Here is a 25,383-nt window from a genome sequence, read left to right on the forward strand (position 1 = left end):
TGCTGGGAGGGCGGTGTTGGTAGGGGGGATGGCGGCTGTACCTGTTGTTGGGGTGGGCACAGAGGTGTCCGCCACCGCCAGGGAGCTTCCATCGGAGGAGGAATCGCTGTCTGTGGTGTCCCATCCTGTCCCCGTCGTGGTGTTCCCCTCGCCCTCCATCCCACTGGTGCCCTCACTGTCGGTGGATTTGGCCTCCAGGCCCATGTAGGATGCATCTCCCTCCGTCACCGGTGCCTCTGCTCCTCTGCCAGATAATGCTAATGCACACAAGGACAGGGTGACAAAGCAAAAAGGGGAGGAGTGACAGAGGATTCACTTGGTCAATGCCAGCAACCATACTACCGTTGTTGTACACAACTCACAGGGAACAGCCCTATGCACTATTCCATGCACTACCAGTTACAATGCCAGTCACCAGCCCATGGGGTACAATGCCTAACGCCATCAGCTGCTCACCTGAAACAAACAGGGCCCTGACCAGTAGTAGATGCCACTAACACTATTAGGTTTGGAGTGCTTCATACCCTGCTTAACAAGGGACCTACCCTGCCATGTTCGCCCTGGCCTAGGGGCACCCCACAGTCCACATCCCCCACCCAGGTAGAAGCTGAAAGCGTGCAAAGTACTGAATCTGAATTAGTAAACACCCCCTTGTGGCTGCTGTGATGCTCTCAAGCACCCATTCAACTCCGGATAGGCCACTGCCAGGATGCGGAGCATCAGGGGGGTCAGGGTACGACGGGCACCCCTTCCTCGTTGGGAGGCCAGCCCCAACTGGGCTTCCGTCGTCTTCCTTGCCCAGTGGCGCAGGTCCTCCCACCGTTTGCAGCAGTAGGTGATCCGCCTGTCAAAGACCCTCAGGGTCCACACCTCCTTGTTGATGGCACGCCAAATACCCTTTTTCTGATAGGCACTGACCTGCAGGATAAAAACAGCAGAAAAGGGAATTAGTTAACCGTCCGGACCGTCACACTCATAGCCCACCATATCCCTCCCATCCCCTGACACACATACATTGACTACCATACATGCAGCTCTCTGCCCAGGACGCCTCAGCCCCACCCGCATGTGGCTTACATACACAGCACTCCATACATTCATGACCCACGCATCATGCTCACAGTGTACTCACCTGTTTGTCTGGAGGACAGTAGAGTAATGTGTACTGGGGTAAGACCCCATCCACCAGTCTCTCCAACTCCACCGCAATGAAGGCAGGGACCCTTTCCCCAGACACATGAGCCATTGTCGCTTCCAGACACAGATCACATCAGCACTTGCAGTGTAGGTCCTCTCCTCTTGAAGGTCAGGTAGCAAGTGAATGAACAGATAGAAAATGGCAGTCATGTCTGCGGCGGTGCATACCGTCACCGCCAGCGTACATCGCCATTGGCTCCTGGAACCCATAGGGCCAAATGCTAACCAATGTGAAGTTGAACGGCGGTCGTCGACCACCTACCACAACGATGCATAATGCCAGTGGAATTACCTAATTTCCACTTGACACTCCTCAGAGGTCAGGCAGCCGCCATTTCAGAGGGGCACAGGGCATGGCACCTAACTGTGTCACAGGAGACATTGGCACAGCAATTGACTCTCGGATTCACATACTGGTTTTGTAAATGTAGAAAAGCACCATTATTGCAATAGATGTGTGAATATGACTCTCTGCTCACCGTTTTCCTCCCTAGGCTTCAACCGCTGGGGATGAACATGAGATGGAGACATCCTCCTGTGTACAGACCCCTGGTGGACCTTGCGACAATGGAGGACAGACACATTATCCTAAAATACAGACTTGATCGGGCCACAATCCAAGAACTGTGTGCCCAATTGGAGCTAGACCTGATGTCAGCTAACCGCCAGCCCACAGGTATCCCCCCTCTAGTGCTGGTCCTGTCAGTGCTCCATTTCCTGGCAAGTGGTTCCTTCCAAACAACAGTGGCCAAGGCAACATGTTGACCAGAGTGTTGTCAGCCCTGCCTAATCACATGCGCAGCTACATTGTATTTCCCCAGGTGGAGGATATGGCCACAGTGAAAGCTAATGTTTATGCCCTGGGACATATCCCAAACATCATTGGTGCCATTGATGGTACACATGTAGCATTTGCCCCCCGCCCCCGGAGAAATGAACAAGTGTTCAGGAATAGAAAAAGCGATCACTCTATGAATGTGCAGATGGTGTGTTTGGCGGACCAGTACATCTCCCATATGAATGCCAAGTATCCTGGCTCTATGCATGACACCTTTATCTTGAGGAATAGCAGCATCCCATATGTGATGGGCCAACTCCAGAGGCACCGGGTGTGGCTTATAGTTGAGCCCAAGGTCCCCACCCTGTATATGTTGGTGTCTGGGTATGGGGTTGTCCCTAAGGGTTAGTGTGTGTCTGACAGTTGCCCCTCGATATCTGCTGGTGACTCTGGCTACCCCAACCTCTCATGGCTACTGACCCCAGTGAGGAATGCCAGGACAAGGGCAGGGGAACGTTACATTGAGGCACATGGGCGAACAAGGAGGATAATTGAGAAGACCTTCAGCCTCCTGAAGGCCAGGTTCCGGTGCCTCCATCTGACTGGTAGATCCCTGTACTACTCACCCAAGAAGGTGTGCCAGATCATCGTTGCATGTTGCATGTTACACCACCTGGCCTTGAGACGCTAGGTGCCTTTTCTGCAGGATGAGCCTGGCGATGGTCTTGTGGCAGCAGTGGAGCCTGTGGACACTGAGAAAGAGGAGGCAGAGGACAAAGATGTGGACAACTGAAGTAATATCATACTCCAGTACTTCCAGTGACACACAGGTAAGACACTGTAACTTCACTTTACTTTTCAGTTTTGTGTTGGACATTGTACATGCCAGCCTGATTTCCCTATGTCTATGGCCATTTACTGTACCCTTTGGATTCTCTATTTTCAGATCTCTGCGGCCCACTACGGCTCCTGGTATGTTTACTGCTGCCCACTAAATGTCATACCAATGTATATATGACTGTACATTTGACTTGCAATGTTTTCCGAATGTTGTACTAATACACATTTCAATCATTTAACAGACTCCAGAATAGTATTTGTTCCAAAGGTGTTTATTTAAGTGCTCATACGTAGAGGGGGATTTGCAATGGGCTGGGATGATGGTGGAGGAATGTCCAGTTAGAGTCCAGTCTCTTGGTATCACCGGTACATTGTCCAATGGAGCATAGGAAGGGGAGTAATGGCAGTTCAAGGTGGACAGGGTGACTGAGTGGGACAGAAGGGTGACAATCAGGAAAGTTCTATTTTCTGGCAGGGGTCTTGGCAATGTTCTCTGGCTTCTGCCTGGATCGCAGAAACTGTTTGCGGGGTGGTTCTACTTCTGCAGGGGGTGGGGTGCTGGTGGCCTTTTGGTCCTGTGGCGGGGCCTCCTGTCCACTAGCACCGGCGGAGGTGGAGGTCTGTTCTTTGGTGTGGCTAGTGTCAGGGGCCCTTTGTTGTGCCACTCCCTCCCTCATGGTGTTGGCCATGTCAGCCAGCACCCCTGAAATGGTGACTAGGATGGTGTAGATGTTTTTGAGGTCCTTCCTGATCCCCAGGTACCCTCCCTCCTGCAGCTGCTGGGTCTCCTGCAACTTGTACAGTATATGGCCCATGGTCTCCTGGGAATGGTGGTATGCTCCCAGGATGTTAGTGAGTACCTCCTGGAGAGTCGGTTCCCCGGGCCTGTCCTCCCCCTGTCACACAGAACTCCTCCCAGCTTCCCTGTTGCCTGTGCCTCTGTCCTCTGAACTGTGTGCCCACTGCCACTGACCCCAGGTCCCTTATCGTCCTGTCTTTGTGGGGTTGCCTGGGGTCCCTGTAGTGGTGGACACACTGCTGATTGACGTGCCCTGGGGACAGTGGCATGGGCCTGCTGGGTGGTTGCAGTGCTGGTGTTTCCTGAGGGGGGATGGTCTGTGGTGGGTGTGGCAGAGTAACCGACTGTCCAGAGGTCCATGATGGGCCAGGTTGGTCATCATGATCCAGGCGTGCAGAGCTGCTGCCATCACTGTGGGCCTTCTCTGGGGGAGGGGGACTGGATGTTGCTGGCAACTCCTCTCCGGTGACGTTGAGTAAGGGTCCTGTGGGGTTGAAAATGTAGTGTTATTGTATCTGCACGTGCCATCTTGTGCGTGGGTGTGTTTCCCTGTATGGTTGTGATTGCCGTGTTAGCTTTGCCTTGTGTGCGTGTTGATTTTGTGGGCTAGTTGATTCTCTCTAATGTGCATGCTGTGGTGATGGGTGTCCATGCAGGTCTGTGATGGGGGTCCATCGATTGGTGTTACATGCAGGGCTTGGTTTTGGGATGGGTGGGTTGTGATAGTGGGGTATATGTGAGGTGGTGGAGTGATGGGGTGAGGGTAGGGGTAGGAGTTCGTGATGGCATGCAGGTAGGGCGGGGAATATAGTAGTAAAGATATGACTTACAAGAGTCCAGTCCTCCTGTTACTCCTGCGAGGCTCTCAGGATGCATTATTGCCAAGACTTGCTCATCCCATGTTGTTAGTTGTGGGGGAGGAGGCGGGGGTCCACCGCCAGTCCTCTGTACAGCTACCTGGTGTGTTGCAACCACGGAACGCACCTTCCCCCGTAGGTCGTTCAACCTCTTCCTAATGTCATCCCTTGTTCTGGGGTGCTGGCCCACGGCGTTGACCCTGTCCATGATTCTCCGTCATAGCTCTACAGCTCCATCTTCCTAGCAATGGACGTCTGCTGCACCTGTGATCCGAATAGCTGTGGCTCCACCCGGATTATTTCCTCCACCATGACCCTTAGCTCCTCCTCTGAAAACCTGGGGTGTCTTTGGGGTGCCATGAATGTGGTGTGAGTGATGTGTGTGAGGATGTGTGGGGTGATGTGTGGGGTGATGTGTTGTGGTGTGTGGTTTGAGGTGTGTGGATGGTGTATGGGTGATGGTGTTCTATGTCTCAGAGTGAATAGGTGCTCCTGGCTTGTGACTCTCTCTGTTGGCAATCTTTTTTTCCATTGAAAGGGTTGTGGGTAATGTGGGTGTGTGTTTTATAGTGGTGTGAGTGTGTGGGTGTGGTGTGTGTATGTGTGTCAGGTGTGTGTAGTTTGAATAGTCCAATGTGGTGGTGTTTTGTAAATGTGTGTGTATTTTGAGTGAGGCGGTGTATACCGCCAATGGTTTACCGGTGTTGAAAGACCGCCGCAGTGATTTGTGGGTCCTGATACTGTGGGCATATTCCTGTTGGCATAACAGTGTGGGTTTTGGTACTGCCAATTTATCACTGACCTTTGGGCTGGCGGACTTGTGTGGGTGCCTACCCGTAGCAGTATACCGCCACGCTCACGGTATCTTGGTGGATGTCAGCACGGTGGTAGGTGGCAGTTACCGCCAGGGTTGTAATGAGGGCCTGAAGGCCTCATTAACAAGAAATTGATGCATCTGCATCGATGAATCAGATTTCTTGCCGCAAATCTCCTAATAACGCCATGGATGCGCTGTATCTAGAATATAGAGCTCCAGGGCGCACATTTTCACAGATGAGTCTGAAATTCTGATGCATCTTTTGGCACTAAAGTGACGCATTGCTGGAGTTGCGTCATAAAAGTGATGCAACTCCAGCAATGTGTTAGAACACAGAGGAGAGTCCCATTGTAAAAGGGCCTGCATCAATTTTATGCCTGGTCTGAGAAGGCATTAAAATGTTAATGCAGTGAAAACGTAGAGTGCTGCAGTAAAAAGTTGTAAATTTCAATGCACCAGTTCTATGTGGCTTTTTTCATGGGAACCCCTATCCGGCATACATTATTCCTGGTACAGGTCTAATGTGTTGCAGGGCTTTACAAACTGATGCATTGGGCTCAATGTGTTAGTTTGTACATATGGAGCAGCACAGAGCACTGATCGCACTGCTGCTGCGCAAAAAAAAGATGCAGCGGTGGCGCAAGAGGCTTGTATATGATACCCTCACTGTACTTACATATATATTCCACAAAAATATCACCATCATCAATGAAAACTCCAAACAAGTACTCTAGGGTGGGCTTAATCATATTCCATTTGCAGAATGTTATGGTCCTATGACACTTTCTTAAACTGTCAACACGTTTAAGCCCCTATCCTATGACCGACACTGTCCAGTGCCTTCATCAAGACATTTATTTATTGTGTTGCCTCAGTGTCAGCGTGCAGTCACTCTGAAACATGTTGACGGTTTAAGAGAGGCTCATAGGACCATAATATCCTAGAAATCCCCTCCAAGGTGATTTTAACTTATACCCTCGCTGACTGCACAAAAAGGGACACCTATGGCCAGCGTGAGGTATTTTTATCTTTATAGTTTCCACCAGTAGGAATAATATCAAAAGTGCTCCCTGGAATATGGTTGAACCCACCCTGGATTTTAGGGGCTGGGGTGGACCCGATGATGAAACATGCCACTACTAGAAAGGGTGAGAGTCACATATTACAAAAAAGTGTTCTTTTCTTTTTCTAAACGAATACTGGGATTTTGTGTTGGAAAGGAGTCTCTCAGAATTAGGCCTGGGATATCCTGTTTTGTGCTGTGTCCCCATTCCCTGTATGTCTGAAGTGGTGTCTGGAATTCTGAGAGTTATTGATGTGATAGAATGTTGAAGTGTAGTCTGGAATGGAAGCTGGCAGATAGGCAGATGGAAGGGGGATGGAGCCCTTACAGGACATATGGGCTTGTACTGTAACCTAAGGGCCTATAATGAAATAAAGAACTTACCTCCCACCTGAGTGGCTCCGGAGTTTTGTATGAAGACTCTGCCTTCAACCACAACAATTTGAGCAATCAGATGGAGCTAAGACAGATATGCTTTAGTTTTTGCTCCAGCTAATTCCAAAAGGATGGGGCAGTGGTGAGAACAACTGGTTAGCAGCCCAATGATGTAAGTTTTTTTGTTTGTTTTAGTCTGAAAGTGTTTTTACTTCTCAGACTTCTCTGACCACCAGACATTTCTGTATGCTGTGGAGTTACTTTGGCTTTTTTTCATGAGTGCTGTGAAAATAATGGAGGATGTTTTGAACTTAACCCTCTCTTGAAGAATAGCAAACGTAGGACTCTTTATACAAGAGCGAGATCGGTCTATTTCATTTGTACTAGATACTAAAGTGTTTGACAAGAGAAGAATATCTTATAAGGGCTCACGATTGGATTTTGGCTCTCCAGTTAGAGTTGAGTTCAATAATCAATACCAGAAGTCACAAGAGCATGAACAACTAGACTGGGGGCCAAAGGTTAGAGAAAAGGCTTCAACTTTTTTTAGAGAGTTGAGTATTGATCCTGCTGCAGAAACTAGCTCTATCTCCTACTCCTACTTCTATCTTTGCATTGCCTCTACCTCAACATATGAGATAGATACACCCACAGGGAACTCAACATCCTCACAACATGAACTTTGACAATGTGGGATGGACCTGGAGAAGCAATGAGCTTGCTCTAGCTGAACAAGGATGTGGGTAAGAAAATGGCATGAAAGTCCTCTGGCACGCAGGTGTAGCCCCACACATGTGCAGCAGTGAGAGGAATACACAAAACTGGAATGCTAGATCTCATATCTCCTTCCTCTCAAATGTATATGCTGAGGCTGCAGATAGAACTAAAGGCAGCTTGTATCTCCAGAACTTAGTTTAACACAGCAGTTGTCATGAGAAGAGGCCTGGGAAACAATTTAATGTTGTCAAAATATGCAAATTGCTGAATTACATGTTCCATGAAAATTTCTCATCACTTTGTATTATGCATTTTTACTTAACTTGTTAAAAGTGTACATACACATCACAGAAAAACTTTCAAGGTACCAACAGGAAAGTGGTCCTTGAATAATTAAAATATTTTAAATTAAGTTAAAATTATTTTCCTAAAGTTCAAATAAAAAAAAATGAATTACCACTTGAAGTAAATAATAATGTTGTTAGTATGCATTAATATTTATTAAAAGTGATGTAATGAATTGATTATAGGTAATTTATCTTATATTAAAATATTATTTTACAGTATGTTGTTATTAAAAAAGGTTGTTATAATCTTTTTTACTTAATAAATATGTTTTACTTTTATATACTGTTTTTACATTACATTTATTTTAACGATGTTAAATAATTTAATTTAATTTAACATTATTTCCTATGGGATTTTAATTTTAAGTTCCATCCTCTATTATTTTCTATAGGAGGGTCTTAAAGTATGTATCGATGGTTTGCCATGTGTGGTGCTGGACTTACTTCACCTCTGAGCCTGAGTCATTTACTACAGTTTTGGGTTCCCTTTTGACTGTAGTAAATTTAGAAGGGAAGTTTTTGAATAGCAGTGGGCCTAGTCATTTGTGGTTGGGTGCATGCCTCTTCCTAAACCCCTCACTAACTCTCCCTAAAGCCCTACTTACTCCTCCTGAGTCTCCTGCCCTTTAGTCATAAGTATTACCCATTTTCTAGCCACTCCTCTCTTTCCCTTTCACATTTTCTACTAAAACGTATACCTATGTGTGTGAGACTCCAGGGTCGGAGCAGAGATCTCTGCACAAAAAATGGATGAGGCAGAGGCATAACCTCTGCATATGTTTGTGAATACCATTTTGAAGCACATTTGTAGTGCTAGCGCAGTGCTGCAAATGCAGTTTGTGAAAAGGCCCCTGTTTAGCATGATTTATCAGCAATCAAATTTGAGTTTTCTACTGAGTAACATGGCATGCATGGTTTAATATTAGAAACATATTTACTTCTGTCATCTGATTTTCTTTAATTAGTGGAAATATTCAATAGACCTATAGCTGCATGTTCACATAATACTTTCTCATCAACACATTTGTTCTATATTCAGCACTGGGTTTATACACTATACTAAACTTTATTTTTTCATCAGGTGCCTATCTCATACCTTATATAATCATGCTCGTCTTTGCCGGATTGCCATTGTTTTTCTTGGAGTGCTCCCTGGGACAATTTTCAAGCTCGGGGCCTATTGCAATGTGGAAGATTTTACCAATGTTAAAGGGTGAGTGATACTAATCTATAGCTTTTTTGTTTTCACAGGGTTCAGCTACTCCATTCCTAATTGTCCAAAGCATGATAGGCAATCTTGGAGCCTCTCTTGCCAATATTATAGAGAATGTGGCTAAAAACTGCATAATGCTGTGTTGGCTGGTTTAACAGTTGTTAGCGATCTGTAAGGGCTGGTTTTAGGGTTTGGAAGACATAGTAGTCAATAGTAAACACAATAGGCTCTAGTTCTGGATGTCTTATTTATAGATGGGACTGTAAGCTATCCATCAGCAGAGCTTCTGTTGATGCCATCAACGGAAAGCTTAATCCTCCGGTCTAAAGGAGTAGGGGCCATCAAAAAAAACCTATCACACAGCCCTTTATATTTAGAGCAGATGGAGTGATGTTTTTTCCTTTCCTGTCACTATCTGAAAAAAAACACTAATTACCTTTACATTGGAACTGAGGTCATTGTTTTTAGTTTTTCAGAAAGACACTTATACGTTAGGAGATTGTTTCTGTAAAACAAAAAAAGTTACAAGATTGGTGAATGACCTTCAAAATCAACTCCGTCCAACCAGTAAACTTTTTGAATTTGGCAGTTGTTCTTCAAGGAGCAGAGAGAATCTCTGGGCCAGCTGTCATCACTAAGGACCTTATTTAGACCCTGGAGAGGGGAATACTCTGTCACAAGCATGACGGATCTCCCGTCCGGCATATTACGAACCCCATAGGATATAATGGGATTGTAATACGGCGAACAGAACATCCATCACATTTGTGATGGAGTAGTCCCCTTGGCCAGGATCTAAATTAGGCCCTAAATTTGATGGACAGAGCATTGTCAAAAAAGCTGGCTTAATGTCCTCCAGCATTCCAACGAACACTACTCCGTCCCTCAAACAAGAAATCACACCCTATTTGTCACTGTACAGTAGGCAATAACAAATCTCTGAAAAAGACATAAGAATGTGGATCCCAATGCCCTCCCTCTTTCAACATTGGTAATAAATAACATCTTACTCAGTATAATTGACCCTGATGGAAAGTAGAGCATATGCAATCCACTGTAGAACCATTTGAGGCTTACATTAATGTACAGAAACATTGCAACTTTTGGTTTTGATATATTGATAATTTACATCTAAAATGACACAAGATGATATACAGTGGTAAAAAAAAAACAAGTAGTGATAGATTTGCCAATTGGAGAGCTGAACATTCACTAGTACTTTGGCAGACTTTCTGTTACAAATCTCAGCCAAAGAAATATGGCCAAAAAAGCAATCACTCTGAAGGTGGGATGTCCCACTGCAGATCCAAGGACTAAGAAGTGTGCTTTCTGATAGTATACCTCATGTTTAGTGGATTATGTGCAGTCCCTACACATATTAATGAAACATTTGTGCAGGACATATGACTTTGCTTTATAGTTTATCTACAGAGTTGGTCATTAGATCTGCATCAATAGGTTCATCTGTTTTGAGTGAAATCCCACTGGCTGATTTACTGTTGATCCACAACAGTTTTGGAGATGTCTACACATGGTGCTTTTTACTCATGCAGTTGGGCGGGGATACATAGGGGCAGATTTATACTTTTTGACGCAAACCTGTGTTGCAGGTTTGCATCAAAAAGTATAGCGCTGGCTAGCGCCATTCCATGACACTGGCTGGGTGCTATATTTATGGAATGCCGCTAGCCGCTGCTAAGGCCATGTTAGCGTCCTTGGAAACAGGCCGGGGAGGCGTAGGGGGAACAGGGGCTTGTGTGCCAAACTATGGCGCTACACTGTTTAGAGGCAAAAAAATCACCTCCAAGCAATGTAGCTCCATTTTCTGGCACACAAGCCCCATGGACATGGTTCCTGTCTTAGTAAAGACAGAAGCCAAACCCACCACCTGAATGTCCATGCCCAGGGGACAAATGTCCCCTGGGCATGGCCACTGGGCCAGCGCTGTGCAGAGGTCCCCAAGTCAGGGCCCGAGCAGTGTTGGGAACAAAATAAAAATACTCACCCGGACTTACCTGGGATGGGTGACCTCCTGGTGTGGGTGGGAGTAGGTGGGGGTGTCCCTGGGGCCAGGGAAGGGCCTACAGGTCCCCTTCTACCGGGCCAGACCCAGGCATTAATATTTAAGGACCCCATCACCCCGTGCTGGATTTTAGCATGGGGGATAAAGATGGCGCAAAGGCCATATCGTCCTTTTCTGAACGGGAATGCCTACCTTGCATCTAATTGACGCAAGGTAGGTTTTCCCCTCCAGAAAACAACGTAAACTCCATAACTTTGGTATAAGATTATCTAGCGCCAAAATATAAATATGGAGTTAGGTTTGCGTTGAATGATGCAAATTCAGCGCAAACCGAGTACAAATATGGGCCAAAATGTACTAGTGGCATCCATGGTATTTCCAAATAAACACTGATTTTGAAACTGGAGGGATAGAAAAAGTGTGGCTTCAATGGATGGTGAGTCTGAAGAAACCTTTGTCTTTGTTGGATGCTTCTGTGATAGTTTCATTCTAGTAGGTTGCTTTGGCTATAGCAGTGAAGTGTTTGTGTCTTAAGCAAACTCTTGTTAGCTGAGTTAGGTATTGCTTACTTTTCCTTCACTTATATTCCTGTTACAAATTATTTTTTGGTTTGGTATCTTATCAGTACCAGAGTGCAGGAAGCTTCAGTTTGAAAGATTATGTTTTCTTTGTAGTCTTCATTTTAAGCCATGTCCTGATGTTAGTTGCCACTTTTAACACAATTGGAGGAACATGAAATCTTGTTGGAGGTAACCAAGAGGGAAGTCTTGCATGCAGTACATGTAGCGGGAGTAGTTTTTGGGGCAGCGGGTTAGGTATTTGTGACTGATAGATGGAGTATAGGAGAATGGATATGGGGTGGTGAGATGGTCTGTCCTATGCAATGATTAACGGGTATGGTAGGTGATTGTTGCAATGACTGTGACAGCTGAACTGAATATATTGCCTTTGATGTAGATAGACTACGTGATGTGTTGTGTGATGTTCAGTATTTCAAAGAGATCAATGAGTATTTCTTCACTGAGGAATCACTTGGAAACATAACATCATCAAGAACGGAAAGTCAGATGTTTCTACTTGGACCAGAATATGTAGTGTGATTATTAAATAAACAGTGGACATGTTTAATAACTATGGGGGTGATTATGGCCCTGGCGGCCGGCGGTATGTTGGCGGTAACACCGCCAACGGGCTGGCGGTGTTCCGCCAGCAATTATGACCGTGGTGGAATTGCCACGGCCATACCGCCGGCCCCTCCATTTTCCCGCCAGGATTCCGCCTGGCGGTCATAATCCCCAGGGCAGCGGTGCAATCACTACTGCCCTGGGGATTATGAGTCCCCGACCGCCGGCCTGTCCATGGCGGTACACACCGCCATGGAAAGGCCGGCGGAAAGGGGACTTGGGGTGCCCCTGGGGGCCCCTGCACTGCCCATGCACTTGGCATGGGCAGTGCAGGGGCCCCCAGGCATAGCCCCGTCGCGCATTTCACTGCCCGAATTTCGGGCAGTGAAATGCGCGACGGGTGCTACTGCACCCGCTGCACATCAGCATTGCCGCCGGCTCTATTACGAGCCGGCTGAAATGTCATAATAGGGAGACAGAAATACCGCCGGCAATGGCGGTATTCTGTCTCCCGCGGCCTCGGCGGTCTTTTGAAAAGACCGCCGAGGTCGTAATGACCCCCTATGTCTTGTAGTAAATATGTTAAATATATTATGATTGCGTTTCCTTGTTCATTTTGATGTTTATTTTTATCTTCTTTTACACTTCTGGCAGTGTTCATTCTCTTTTTGTTTTCCTATTCATATGCAGAGTTTTTCTCAAAAGCCATGACACCTCAAATGCATTCTACAGCGATTGTATACTGTTGCTGGTTCATCAACTGATGCTCACAACCTTTTCTGTTAATACTATGCGCATACACCTTGTTTACATGTTAAAGGACCCTCACTCTAGTCAGGGTAAGTCACACACAATCCAAATTATCCTGTGCCCACCCTCTGGTAGCTTGGCACTTAGCAGTCAGGCTTAACTTAAAAGGCAATGTGCAAAGTATTTGTGCAATAAATCATGCAATAACACAGTAGAACATCGCAAAAAATACACCAAACGGTGTTTAGAAATGTATATAATAATTATCTGGTAAGATGCAGGTCAAAACGATTAAGATGCAATAAGTAAATGTTGAATTATCACTGTAAAATTTTTAAAGTGTCTTTAGTCTCCTAAAAACAACAAGTGTCTCTTGCAAGCACAAAGTACCTGGTTTGCATTCAAATTCTCCACAAGGGACTGCAGAGGAGGAGATGAATGGAAAACAGGAAGGTGTGCCACGATTTTTCCAGCGCTCACAGATGATGCGTCGTTGAGTTTTTATGCAGGGCAGGCTTTGCGCTGATTTCCGGTGGATAGACTAGTATCCTCTTCAGGTTGCAGGGTTTTCGGACCCCATCCGGGGACGATGCGTTGAAATCCGGTGCTTGCAGACAAAGTCACAGTGGCTAAGTCGATCTGGTGGGCGTTGCATGGATATTTCTACAGCACGGCAGGTGCTGCGTCGATTCCTCTCAGGAAGCCGGGCTGCGTCATTCCGGCTCAGCTTTGCGTCGATCCAGTGGGCCGTGCGTCGAATTTCCGGTCGCTACGCTGGCGCTGTGTCGATCTTCTCCTTCCAAAGTCGGGCTGCGACGTTCTGGTTTGGCGTGCAGTGATTTTTTCACGCGGTGCAGGCTGTGCTTTGTTTCTTGCATGCTCTGCATCGATTTTCACCGCACAGGGAGTTCTCTTGCAGGAATGAAATCTTTTTGGTCCTGAGACTTCAGGGAACAGGAGGGAAGCTCTATCCAAGCCCTTGGAGAGCACTGCTCAGCACAGCCCGAGAGCAGCAAGGCAGCAGGGCAACAGCAGTGAAGCAGTCCTTTGCAGAAAAGCAGTCAGGTGAGTCCTTTGGGCAGCCAGGCAGTTCTTTTGGCAGGTTGCAGGTTATGGTTCAAATCAAATCAAATCAAATCAGTAACATTTATAAAGCGCGCTACTCACCCGTGCGGGTCTCAAGGCGCTAGGGGAAAGGGGGGGGTTACTGCTGCTCGAAAAGCCAGGTTTTTAGGAGTCTCCGGAATGCGGAGTGGTCCTGGGTGTTCCTGAGGCTGGTGGGGAGGGAGTTCCAGGTCTTGGCTGCCAGGAAGGAGAAAGACCTCCCACCCGCCGTGGAGCGGCAGATGCGAGGGACAGCAGCGAGCGCGAGGCCAGAGGAACGGAGGAGGCGGGTGGGGACGTAGAAGCTGAGGCGTCGGTTGAGGTATTCCGGTCCCTTGTTGTGGAGGGCTTTGTGTGCGTGGGTGAGAAGTCGAAAGGTGATCCTTTTGCTGACTGGGAGCCAATGCAGGTGTCTCAGGTGTGCGGAGATGTGGCTGTTGCGGGGTACGTCAAGGATGAGGCGGGCCGAGGCGTTTTGAATGCGTTGCAGGCGATTTTGGAGTTTGGTGGTGGTCCCAGCGTAGAGGGTGTTGCCGTAGTCCAGGCGGCTCGTGACGAGGGCGTGGGTCACGGTTTTTCTAGTGTCTGCGGGGATCCAGCCGAAGATCTTGCGGAGCATGCGGAGGGTGAGGAAGCAGGCGGAGGACACGGCGTTGACTTGCTTGGTCATGGTGAGAAGGGGGTCCAAGATGAAGCCGAGGTTGCGGGCGTGGTCTGTGGGAGTCGGTGCGGTGCTGAGGGCCGTGGGCCACCAGGAGTCGTCCCAGGCGGACGGGGTGTTTCCGAGGATGAGGACTTCCGTTTTGTCAGAGTTCAGCTTTAGGCGGCTGAGCCTCATCCAATCTGCGACGTCCTTCATACCCTCTTGTAGGTTGGTCTTGGCGGGGTCCTTGGTGAGGGAGAGTATAAGTTGGGTGTAGTCGGCGTAGGAGGTGATGATGATGTCGTGCTTGCGTACGATGTTGGCGAGGGGGCTCATGTAGACATTGAAGAGTGTCGGGCTGAGCGATGAGCCTTGAGGTACGCCGCAGATGATCTCGGTGGGGTCTGAGCGAAACGGTGGGAGGTAAACTCTTTGGGATCGTTTGAGAGGAAGGAGGCGGTCCAGTCCAGGGCCTGGCCTTGGATCCCGGTGGAGCGGAGGCGGGTGATTAGGGTGCGGTGACAGACGGTGTCGAAGGCCGCCGAGAGGTTGAGGAGGATGAGGGTGACTGTTTCACCGTTGTCCATCAGGGTTCTGATGTCGTCTGTGACTGAGATGAGGGCGGTTTCCGTCCTGTGGTTGGTTCAGAATCCGGTTTGTGAAGGGTCGAGCAGGTTGTTGTTTTCCAGGAAGGTGGTCAGCTGTTTGTTGACGGTCTTCTCTATTACCTTGGCTGGGAAAGGCAGGAGAGAGATGGGGCGGAAGTTTTTCAGGTCGCTCGGGTCAGCCGAAGGTTTCTTTAGGAGGGCGTTGACTTCGGCGTGTTTCCAGCATTCGGGGAAGGTAGCAGAAGAAAAAGAAGAGTTGATGACGGCCTGGAGGTGCGGGGCGATGATGTCGTCGGCTTTATTAAAGATGAAGTGAGGGCAGGGGTCCGAAGGGGCGCCGGAGTGGATAGAGTTCATGATGGATTTGGTTTCTTCAGTGTTGATGTGGGTCCAGTTGTTGAGGGTGAAGGCCGGGGGTGCGGGTTCGGTGATGTTAGGTTGGGTCTGGTGTCCGAAGCTGTCGTGGAGGTCGCTGATCTTGCGGTGGAAGAAGGTGGCGAGGGATTCGCACAAATCCTGTGAGGGCGTAACGGCGTTGCGGTTTCAGGTTCTCTTTTTCAGGAAGTGTCTGAGTTGGTAGGGCCAGAGGCCCTGTTTGAATACCCAAATGTGCCTTTGCAAGTGGGGGAGACTTCAAAGAGTGGCTTAGAAGTGAACAAGGGCCCCTTTCAGTTCCATCCTGTCTGCCAGGGTCCCAATAGGGTGGGTGGCAGTCCTTTGTGTGGGGGCAGGCTATTGGCCTTTCACATGTAAGTGTCAGGTTCTCCACCCTCCCAGCCCAGAAAGACCCATTCAACATCCAAATGTATGCAAGTGTGACTGAGCATCCTGTGTTTGAGGTTTGTCTGAGTGAATGTACAAGGGAGCTGCCAACTAAACTTAGCCAGACGTGTATTGTAAGGCACAGAAGGATTTAAGTGGAGAGAATTGCTCACTTTCTAAAAGTGGCATTTCTAAAATAGTAATATTAAATCCAACTTCACCAGCAGAATTTTGTATTACCATTCTGGCCACACTAAATATGACCTTGTTACTCCTTTCAGATTAGAAGCTACCACTCACACAGTATATGAGGGTAGCCCTAATGTTAGCCTATGAAAGGAGCAGGCCTCACAGCAGTGCAAAACAAATTTAGGAGTCTTACACTACCAGGACATGTAAACTACACAGGTACAAGTCCTGCCTTTTGTCTACACAGCACCCTGCCATATGGGTTACCTAGGGCCTACTTAGGGGTGAACTATATGTAGAAAAAGGGGAGTTATAGGCTTGGGAAGTACTTTTAAATGCCAAGTCGAATTGGCAGTGAAACTGCACACACAGGCCTTGCAATGGCAGGCCTGAGACGTAGTTAAGGGGCTACTTAAGTGGGTGGCACAATTAGTGCTGCAGGCCCACTAGTAGCATTTAATCTACAGGCCATGGGCACATATAGTGCACTTTACTAGGGACTTATAAGTAAATTAAATAAGCCAAATGGGTATGCCCCAACGTCATTCTTAAGGGAGAGAGCATATGCACTTTAGCACTGGTTAGCAGTGGTAAAGTGTGCAGAGTCCTAAAACCAGCTAAAACAGTGTCCAAAATGTGAAGGGAGGCAGGCAAAAAGTTAGCGGTGACCACCCTAAGGCTGTCAGGTCTGACATGTGTCCCTACCCAACCTCCTAAGAGCTCTCATCGCTAAGGCGGAAGTATCTGGAGAGACCATCAGCATTGGCTTGGTCAATCCCCGGGCGATGCTGCACCGTAAAGTCCATCCCCTGTAGGGATATGGACCACCTCAAAAGTTTAGGATTCTTGCCCCTCCTCTGCATGAGCCATCTGAGGGTCCTGTGGTCTGTCTGAACACTGAAGTGAGACCCAAACAGGTATGGTCTCAGCTTCTTCAGTGCCCAGACCACAGCAAATGCTTCTCTCTCAATAGCACTCTGCCTCTGTTATTGTGGTAATAGTCTTCTGCTAATAAAGACTACTGGTTGGTCTAGGCCCTCCTCATTTAGCTGTGCTAGAACAGCCCCTATGCCATGCTTTGAAGCATCTGCCTGCACAATAAATTTGTGGGAGTAGTCAGGGGCCTTGAGCACAGGGCCGTGCACATGGCTTCCTTCAGGGAGTCAAAGGCTTTCTGACAATCCTCTGTCCAGGTCAAGTTACCCCCTGTCCGAGCAAGGACTCTCACTCTAGTCAGGGTAAGTCACACACAATCCAAATTATCCTGTGTCCACCCTCTGGTAGCTTTTCACTGAGCAGTCAGGCTCAACTGAGAAGGCAATGTGCAAAGTATTTGTGCAAGAAATCATGGAATAACATAGTAGAACATCACAAAAAATACACCACATGGTGTTTAGAAAAATATACAATATTTATCTGGTAAGAAGCAGGCCAAAACGATTAAGATGCAATACGTATATGTTGAAATATCACTGTCAAAATGATATAAAGTGTCTTTGGGTGTGTGTCGATTTTTCCGGCTCACACAGACGATGGGTCGTTGACTTTTCACACAGGTCAGGCTTTGCGTCGATTTCCGGCACGTAGACTGGGATCCTCTTCGGGTTGCGGGGTTTTCGGACACCCTGGGGATGATGTGTTAAAATCCGGTGCTTGCAGGATGTAGTCACAGGGGCTGCGTCGATCCAGTGGGCGTTGCGTGGGAATTTCTACCTCACGGCAGAAAAATTGAATAATGAAAAATGGATTTCAGTAAAAGAATACCATACATGATTACTTTTTGATTCCACTATTTTACACCTTGATTTTTGTGTTCAGTTCAGATTCAAGGTGTAAGAAAGTGCATTATTATTATTTGGGGTATGCGGTTACCCATCTCAAGGAACAATAACTCTAACCTGTAAAGGTCATCTCCAAAAGTCACTTAATGAACCTCAACTCAACCTCCTGATAACTACGGCGCAGAACAAACAGGCTTAACGTAGGACAATGTGTAAAGTATTTATGGAGTACCATAATAGGAATAAAGTGAAAACAATAAGCAGTAAAAATGTCAAACTGAACTAAGAAATGTTATAAATGACTCCAAAACAACCAAAATTCAATAGGTAATGCAGAGATAAGGATTTTTAAATACTTAAGCAGAAATAACACCAAAAAGCACTAAGTGCCAATGATAGTCTATGAAAACAATAGACCTGGCCTCTGTGCGATTTCAGACCGACTGCAATGGATTGCATGATGGATATAGCAAGCGGTTCTTCCCCATCAAAGAATCTACCTTCTGACTTGGTCTCTTTATGTGAAGCTAAAATCTTCCAGGGGCCAAGCCTGAAGATGTATCTGCATCAAAATCGGATACCTTTGCATGTGGTTCCACAGGCGTTCTGGAAGTCTTGGAAGTCAAGACATTTTCACACAGGCCCCATACCCAGCCTATCCTGTCACCAGGCCTAAGCCACTGTTATGTTCTGTGAGCAGTTTTCACTACTGATAAGCACCAAGCACTGCCAGGGAACTGCTATCAGGCTAATGCAAAACAACATTCAGAAACTTCAGGCAAGGAAAAGGTAATGTTAAATTCAGACAGGGAAAATGTAACTTTCTAAAAGTTTCCTTTCCTAAATATTTATTAATAGTATAATTTCAGACAGAAATTTGTATTTTCAGCTACAACCCAGCCAATGAAAATATCTTATGTGGGCTACACAATGAAAGATCATGCCAACTTTATTTTTGCACATATTCCACTTTTAAATATTAAGCATATAACTATAGCAAGGTATACTTGGGGTAGCTTATCAATATTTAAAAGCATGGTTCCGTGCCTGTCAAAAGGATTATTTTGACAGGTGGTTTTTAGGCTTTTATAGTCATGCTACACATGGTAGGCCTGAAGCCATATTTTAAAGGCCTAACCTGTAGATTGTACAATAAGTGGTGAGGTTCACTGGTGGCATTTAACTTCAAGGCTCTGGTGTGTTTTCTACACCATATACTAAGGACTTAGTAAGTTAAATATGTCAATCAGGGGTAGGAAAATGTTGCCATTTTAACTGTAGAACACAGGCCATTTACTCCTTTTTAGCAGAGGTAAAGCTGATGGCATTTAACTTTCAGGATCTGGGTGCATTTTCTACACTATATACTAGGGGCACATAGATAAGTTAGATATGTCAATGAAGGGGTTACCAGTTTTACCATGTTTGATAGCAGAACACAGGCCCTTTACTCCTGTTCAGCAGAGGTCAAATGCACAACATTAGAGTCATAAGTCCAGAAAAACAGTTAGGGCAAAGCTTGGAGGGAAAACATGCTGGGATGGTGAGCTTGTCAGTCAAATATGCAAGGGTGCTGGCTGGATGCGTTATATATCATGTAGCTGGCTTTGAAGACGACAAGGGCAGCCAAGGGTAGAATGCCCAAGACAGTTGGCATTCTGGAGTCTCTGAGGCCATGCAGCAGAATGTTTCCATCATCCAGAATCATGAATATAGGGCTTGACAGGAAGCTTAGTGATAATTTTCTACAAGTTTTCATGATGTGTGTCTTAAACGTCTTTCTTGAAGATGGGCAGAGATGGGTTGGTCCTGGTGTATGCTGAAATGGTATTCCAGATACAGGTTGCAGAACCCAGTATCAGATAAAGAAGGCCTGTCATTCTATTTGTTTGTTTCTGAACTTTATTGACTTCAGTATCATAGTGTCATGGCTGTGGGTGTTCCATAGAAATGGTGAGCTTCTCAGTCATATATGTAAGGGTGCTGGCTGGATGGCATTATATATGATGTAGCTGGCTTTGAAGATGACAAGAGCAGCCAAGGGGAGCCATTTGAGTTCTATCACGGAGTTGATTGTGTGCTCTGTGTGAGAAGGGGGCGGTGTGTGGGTAGAATGCCCAAGACAGTTGGCATTCTGGAGACTCTCAGGCCATGTAGCAGAATGTTTCCATCATCAAGAATCATGAATACAGCACCTGACTGGAATCTCTTTGATAATTTTCTACAAGGAATGGTTTCACCTTCTTTAGCAGAGAGTGTTGTTACCAGCCTATCTTGTTTTTCTTGCCAATGTATTCCTTGAGATTGGGACATCTCATTTCACTTGAACTCGGGTGAAAGTTGGGATTTCAAATCATCAGCCAGATATAGACTAGTTGATGCTTATTGTTCTTGGTGAATAGCAGTAATTTTGTTTTTGTGCGTTTGAGCTTCTGCTGCTAAAACTCATCCAGGTATGGATGAGTTTAAGCAGTGTTAGAGTTGGTGGATATTTGGAAAGGAAGGAGGACACTTTCAGCTAGAACAGCTTGTTTGTGAATGTTAATACTGTTATTAGTGAGTAGACTTCTATGGGGCTCTTCGTAATGACTGAAGATGCCAGTAGGCAAGAAGAAACCTTTTGATACTCTGCATGTGAAGGGGAACTTCTCTTGCAGTTTGTCCTTTCCAAAGAAGAGTACCAGAGAAAGTCCCATGTTTTTGGTCCACAACAAAGACTTCTCATCTTGCTAGAACCAAGATTACTCTGTGCCATTTTTTAAAGCTAAGGAAAGGAAACCAATCAAAGGGTCTTTGCAGAAATTCCTACTGTCGATCAAGGTGTTTCTGCAAGTGACAATATCTGCCCTAGCATGTAATTCCTTAGATGTACCCTCTAATGACTGTACAAATGCTGAAAAATTACTGGGATGAGAATCATGTTTCAAAATCATTGGAGAAGTAATATCTGATGATATTGTGGACTTCACTGCTGATGAAACTCAATCAAGAAACTAAAGGCATTCAGGCATCAATGTACATCAGAAAGAACTGTATTAACCATAGCTCACTGTTTTGTAAGAGAGATTATTTCCAAGGCTATACTATAACTATTCACAATTTGCAGCTGCCTAGTATCCTTACAGTGACTAAACAAGACATTGTGTCAGAGTGCTACATCCACATGGGGTATTAACACATTTATTTGAGTAAATCAAGCACAATGCAATATTGCTTTTCAAAATGGCAGCATTTCTCCCCATAGAAGCGAGGATCTAATGCTAACTTTACCTCTATTTCATGACTTTATGTGCATTAATATAAGTTAGAGTGTACATACATATGACTGATTTAGATTTTGCCAGACAGCGATTACTCTGGTGGGATGGTGGAGGACAATACCTCAGCAATCTTTAGGGACATCTGCCTGCCAGATTTAAAGCTGTCCACTGAGTTTTCCCTCTCCACCATAACAGGAACCATGATCAGGGCAGTTCTTGTCAATGTAGGAAGGGTTTGACATACCGTACTGTCGGATATGATAGCTGCCAGTCAAACTTTTCAAAAGTGTTTTCTTTTTCAAAAACATATTCCCAAAGCAGGAGTTTGTTTTCGAAAAGCAAAAAAACTATTCATCACCACAACTTGGGAGTTTTCTTCCTTTGTGTGAGGGTCATTTATTTATCTTACTGCCAGATGTTTCCTGGTGGTGACAGACAGGAAAAAAAGAGTTTACACCATCCACCCTATATGAAGGGGATGGTGAAAAGTTGTTCCTACAATAGTCCCTACTCCATCAGAGGAAATATTCCACCAATGGTGGCTCCGTTGATGAAATACTCATGGCCCACCTGAGGCGGTTGGACACAGGATGTCGAGTATAGGGTGCTTTGACATGTTTGTGGCAGAGTACACTGCCTGTCAAACTCTAATTCAGGCCCACAGTACATTCATACAGTTTAATGGACTCAATAGTGCAGGAGTTTGTGTTCGAGGCCTGCTTCCACCTGCAGGCACCGGCCTGCACCTCATCTGTGTCTGTCTGTTTCCTGTCTTTCCTCTTTCTCCTCTTCTGTCTGTTCTTACTCCTGCCTGTTTTTACCTCTGTCGCTCTTTATTTTTTCGTTCCCCCTTTTTCGTGCTTCCCTACCCTCTGCTGCTGCCCCCGTCCCCACCCTTGTAGCGCTTCCTGCCCTCCCCGCCTGCCTCACAGCTGACAAATTCCCCCTCCCCTTCCTAAGGTGGCCGCTGTGTCTGTCTGTGCCTGTTTGCGCCTGGACCTCGCACCACCCACTGATATGATGCCAGCACCCTACATGCACTGAACCCTGGATGCTGGAGCACCTGACACCCTGCTTACCCCAAGGATTCCCACTGACCTTTCTCCTGCCACCACTGCCACCTCACTCTCTCTGCATGCCAAATGCCAGATCTCACAGCACCAGTATCGCCTCCAGACCACCTCAAGTGCATCCTCCTCAACATCCGCTCCCTGCACAAACACAGTGTTGAGATTTAGGACCTTATAGATACCACCTGCCTGGGCATCACTTTCCTTACCGAGACACGGAGTAACACGTCATCCGGACTGGACATTGCCATCACCATCCCCAGCGACTACAAGCTGCTCCACAAAGACCATCCATCCAGACCATGAGGCAGCATAGTCATTGCACACAAGACCACTCTCTGACTGACGATCAACACACAGGAATTCATCCCCCTCATGGAGCACCTCAACTTCCAAGTGCACACCACCCAGAAGACCACCACTCACTGCACCCTCATCTACAGACCACAAGGACCATGCCCAGCAACGCCATAATTGACATCATAGCCCTCCATGCACTCACGTCCAGAAACTACATTCTCCTCGGTGACCTCAACTTCCATTTCAATGACCTCAGTGACCACAGCATCTCATCACGACTTGAGAACTTGGACACAATTGGGCTCAAGCAACTGGTCACCTCATCAATGCACACCGCCGGAAACACCATTGACCCCATTTTTTCCACCAGCAGCATCATCATCGCTGACTCAACCTTGCTAAACTGGACCGACCACCACTGCATCCACTTCTCCATCTCCACACCCACAGCGCACACTCACACAGCGCGCCCCTCGGACAGAAAATGGACCCAGACCTCGGAGGAGCAACTCATCAACACACTCACCAACTCACCACCCCCCAACAAGACAGATGTCAACAACTCAAAACGCAACCTCCACAAATGGGTTACTGACTGTGCTGACACCCTAGCTCCCCTCTGGAGGACCACAGAAGGCCAGCTGATTCACCCCACATTCCAGGAGTCAGAGTCCTCATACAGGAGGCTGGAGAAGAAGTGGGGGAACAGCAAATCCCTGGAAGACCTTGCAATGTTCAAATCTGCCACTAGATCCTACCATGGCTTTATCAGGTCCATCAGGAAAACGGCCCTGCAGGACCGCATCAACACCACCACACACAACACTAAAAAAACTTTAAAGTCATTAAAGAATTTGCCAAACCACAAGCCGAGACCACCAACATCCCTCCATCTCAGGATCTCTGTGACAGACTTGCCACCTTCTTCCATCAAAAGATTAAAGAGATCTACGACAGCTTCGAACCCCAAGACTCGCTGACCTCACCAAAGACACCCCTGCCTGGACCCTCCGAACCCCCAAGACTCCTGCACACCTGGACCCCCCTCACGAGGGACGAGTCCCACTCAATCAAGAGCAGCATCCACTCAGGAGCCCCTACTAACCACTGCCCACTACATCTTTAACGAGGCCAGAGCCTCGATCGCACCCAAACTCTGCAAGACCATCAACTGCTCCCTAGAGTCAGCAACCCACCCAGAAGACTGGAAGCACGTTGAGATCCGACCACTCGTGAAGAAACCCACAGCCAACCCAAACGGATCCCAAGAACTACCGCTCCATCTCACTGCTGCCCTTCCCAGTAAAGGTTGCAGAAAAAGCAATCAATACTCAGCTATGCCAACACATCGAGGACAACAACATCCTGGGCGTCTCCCAATCACGATTCAGAACTAACCACAGCACCAAAACCACCCTGCTGGCAGCCACAGATGACATCCACTCACTCCTCGACCACGGACATACAGCAGCCCTCATCCTACTTGATCTTTCAGCCGCCTTTGATACAGTATCCCACCACACCCTATGCGCTAGACACCACACAGCAGGCTTACGTGGCAAGGGCCTTCGATATATACACTCCTTCCTGAAAGACAGAACACAGAAAGTCAGACTCCCGCCACACCTGTCAGAACCTACAGACATCAGCTGTGGAGTGCCCAAGGATCCTCGCTGAGCCCCATCCTGTTCAACGTCTACATGACCCAGCTCGCCCCTATCGTCAGGAACTACGGCATGAACATCGTTTCCTACACAGATGACACCCAGTGATCATCTCCCTGTCTGAGGCCTCCTCAACAGCCAAGAAGAATTTCAGGGACGGGATGGAAGCAGTCGCCACCTGGATGAGGGAGAGCTGCCTTAAGCTGAACTCTGCCATTCTCATAGGATATAATCCTACAGCTGTTCCTTGTTGGGCCCTTTTCAATTCAGCATCTTCGTCATGTGTTTTACATTCAACACCATCTAGTGTACAGTAAATAGTGCAATTTATTTTGCACAAGAGATCCCTTGCTAACAGATTTACGGGACTAAAATCACATATGCAGATTGGTGATGAACCTCAAATGATCCTATTTTTACATCACTTTGTTTGAAACAGGATTTGTTATTTGCTTATTGTTAGAAATGGGGTCTCTAGTTGGCAGGGGTATACAGCCTTGTCCATGAAGGGACCGCAACCCTAGTCATGGTAACTCACACATAATCCAAATAATCCTGTGCCCACCCTCTGGTATCTTGGCACTGAGCAGTCAGGCTTAACTTAGAAAGTATTTGTGCAAAAACTCATGCAGTAGCACAGTGAAAACAACACAAAAATACACCACACAGGTTTAGAAAAATAGATAATATTTATCTGAATAACATAAGGTCAAAATGACAAAGATTCAATAAGCACAAGTTGAAATATCACTTTTGCAAGTTTGAAAAGAGTCTTAAATCTTAGAAATAAACAGTTCTCTCTTGGTTGCACAAAGTACCTGGTTTGTGTCAAAAACAACACGCACGGATGAAAAAACTGAGATCCTCATCATGGGACCTTCCTCCTCAGCCTGGATGACTCCTGGTGGCCCTCAACTCTCTGCGGGTCCCCCCACCACCACGCACGCATGCAACCATGGCATCATCCTCGACTCAATGCTCACCATGACCAGACAGATCTACTCCATCACCTCCACCTGCTTCCACACCCTCCGACTCCTACAGAAGATCTTCAGATGGATACCAACAGACTGCCAAAAAACCATGACACAAACACTAATCA

At 46.8% G+C, this 25,383-nt stretch overlaps 1 protein-coding gene across 2 annotated transcripts in view; it reads left to right on the top strand.

Annotated features, from left to right (window-relative positions):
* The window catches only part of LOC138264458 (sodium- and chloride-dependent neutral and basic amino acid transporter B(0+)-like), a 245,105-nt gene that overhangs the window by 33,250 nt on the left and 186,472 nt on the right, over positions 1-25,383 (top strand). For both annotated transcript variants that reach the window (XM_069212544.1, XM_069212545.1), the window contains exon 3: positions 8,872-9,003. In XM_069212544.1, the coding sequence (XP_069068645.1) occupies positions 8,872-9,003 (132 nt within the window). The remainder of the gene's footprint in view (positions 1-8,871; positions 9,004-25,383) is intronic.

Source organism: Pleurodeles waltl, chromosome 2_1, assembly GCF_031143425.1.
Source record: "Pleurodeles waltl isolate 20211129_DDA chromosome 2_1, aPleWal1.hap1.20221129, whole genome shotgun sequence".
Classification (NCBI taxonomy): domain Eukaryota; kingdom Metazoa; phylum Chordata; class Amphibia; order Caudata; family Salamandridae; genus Pleurodeles; species Pleurodeles waltl.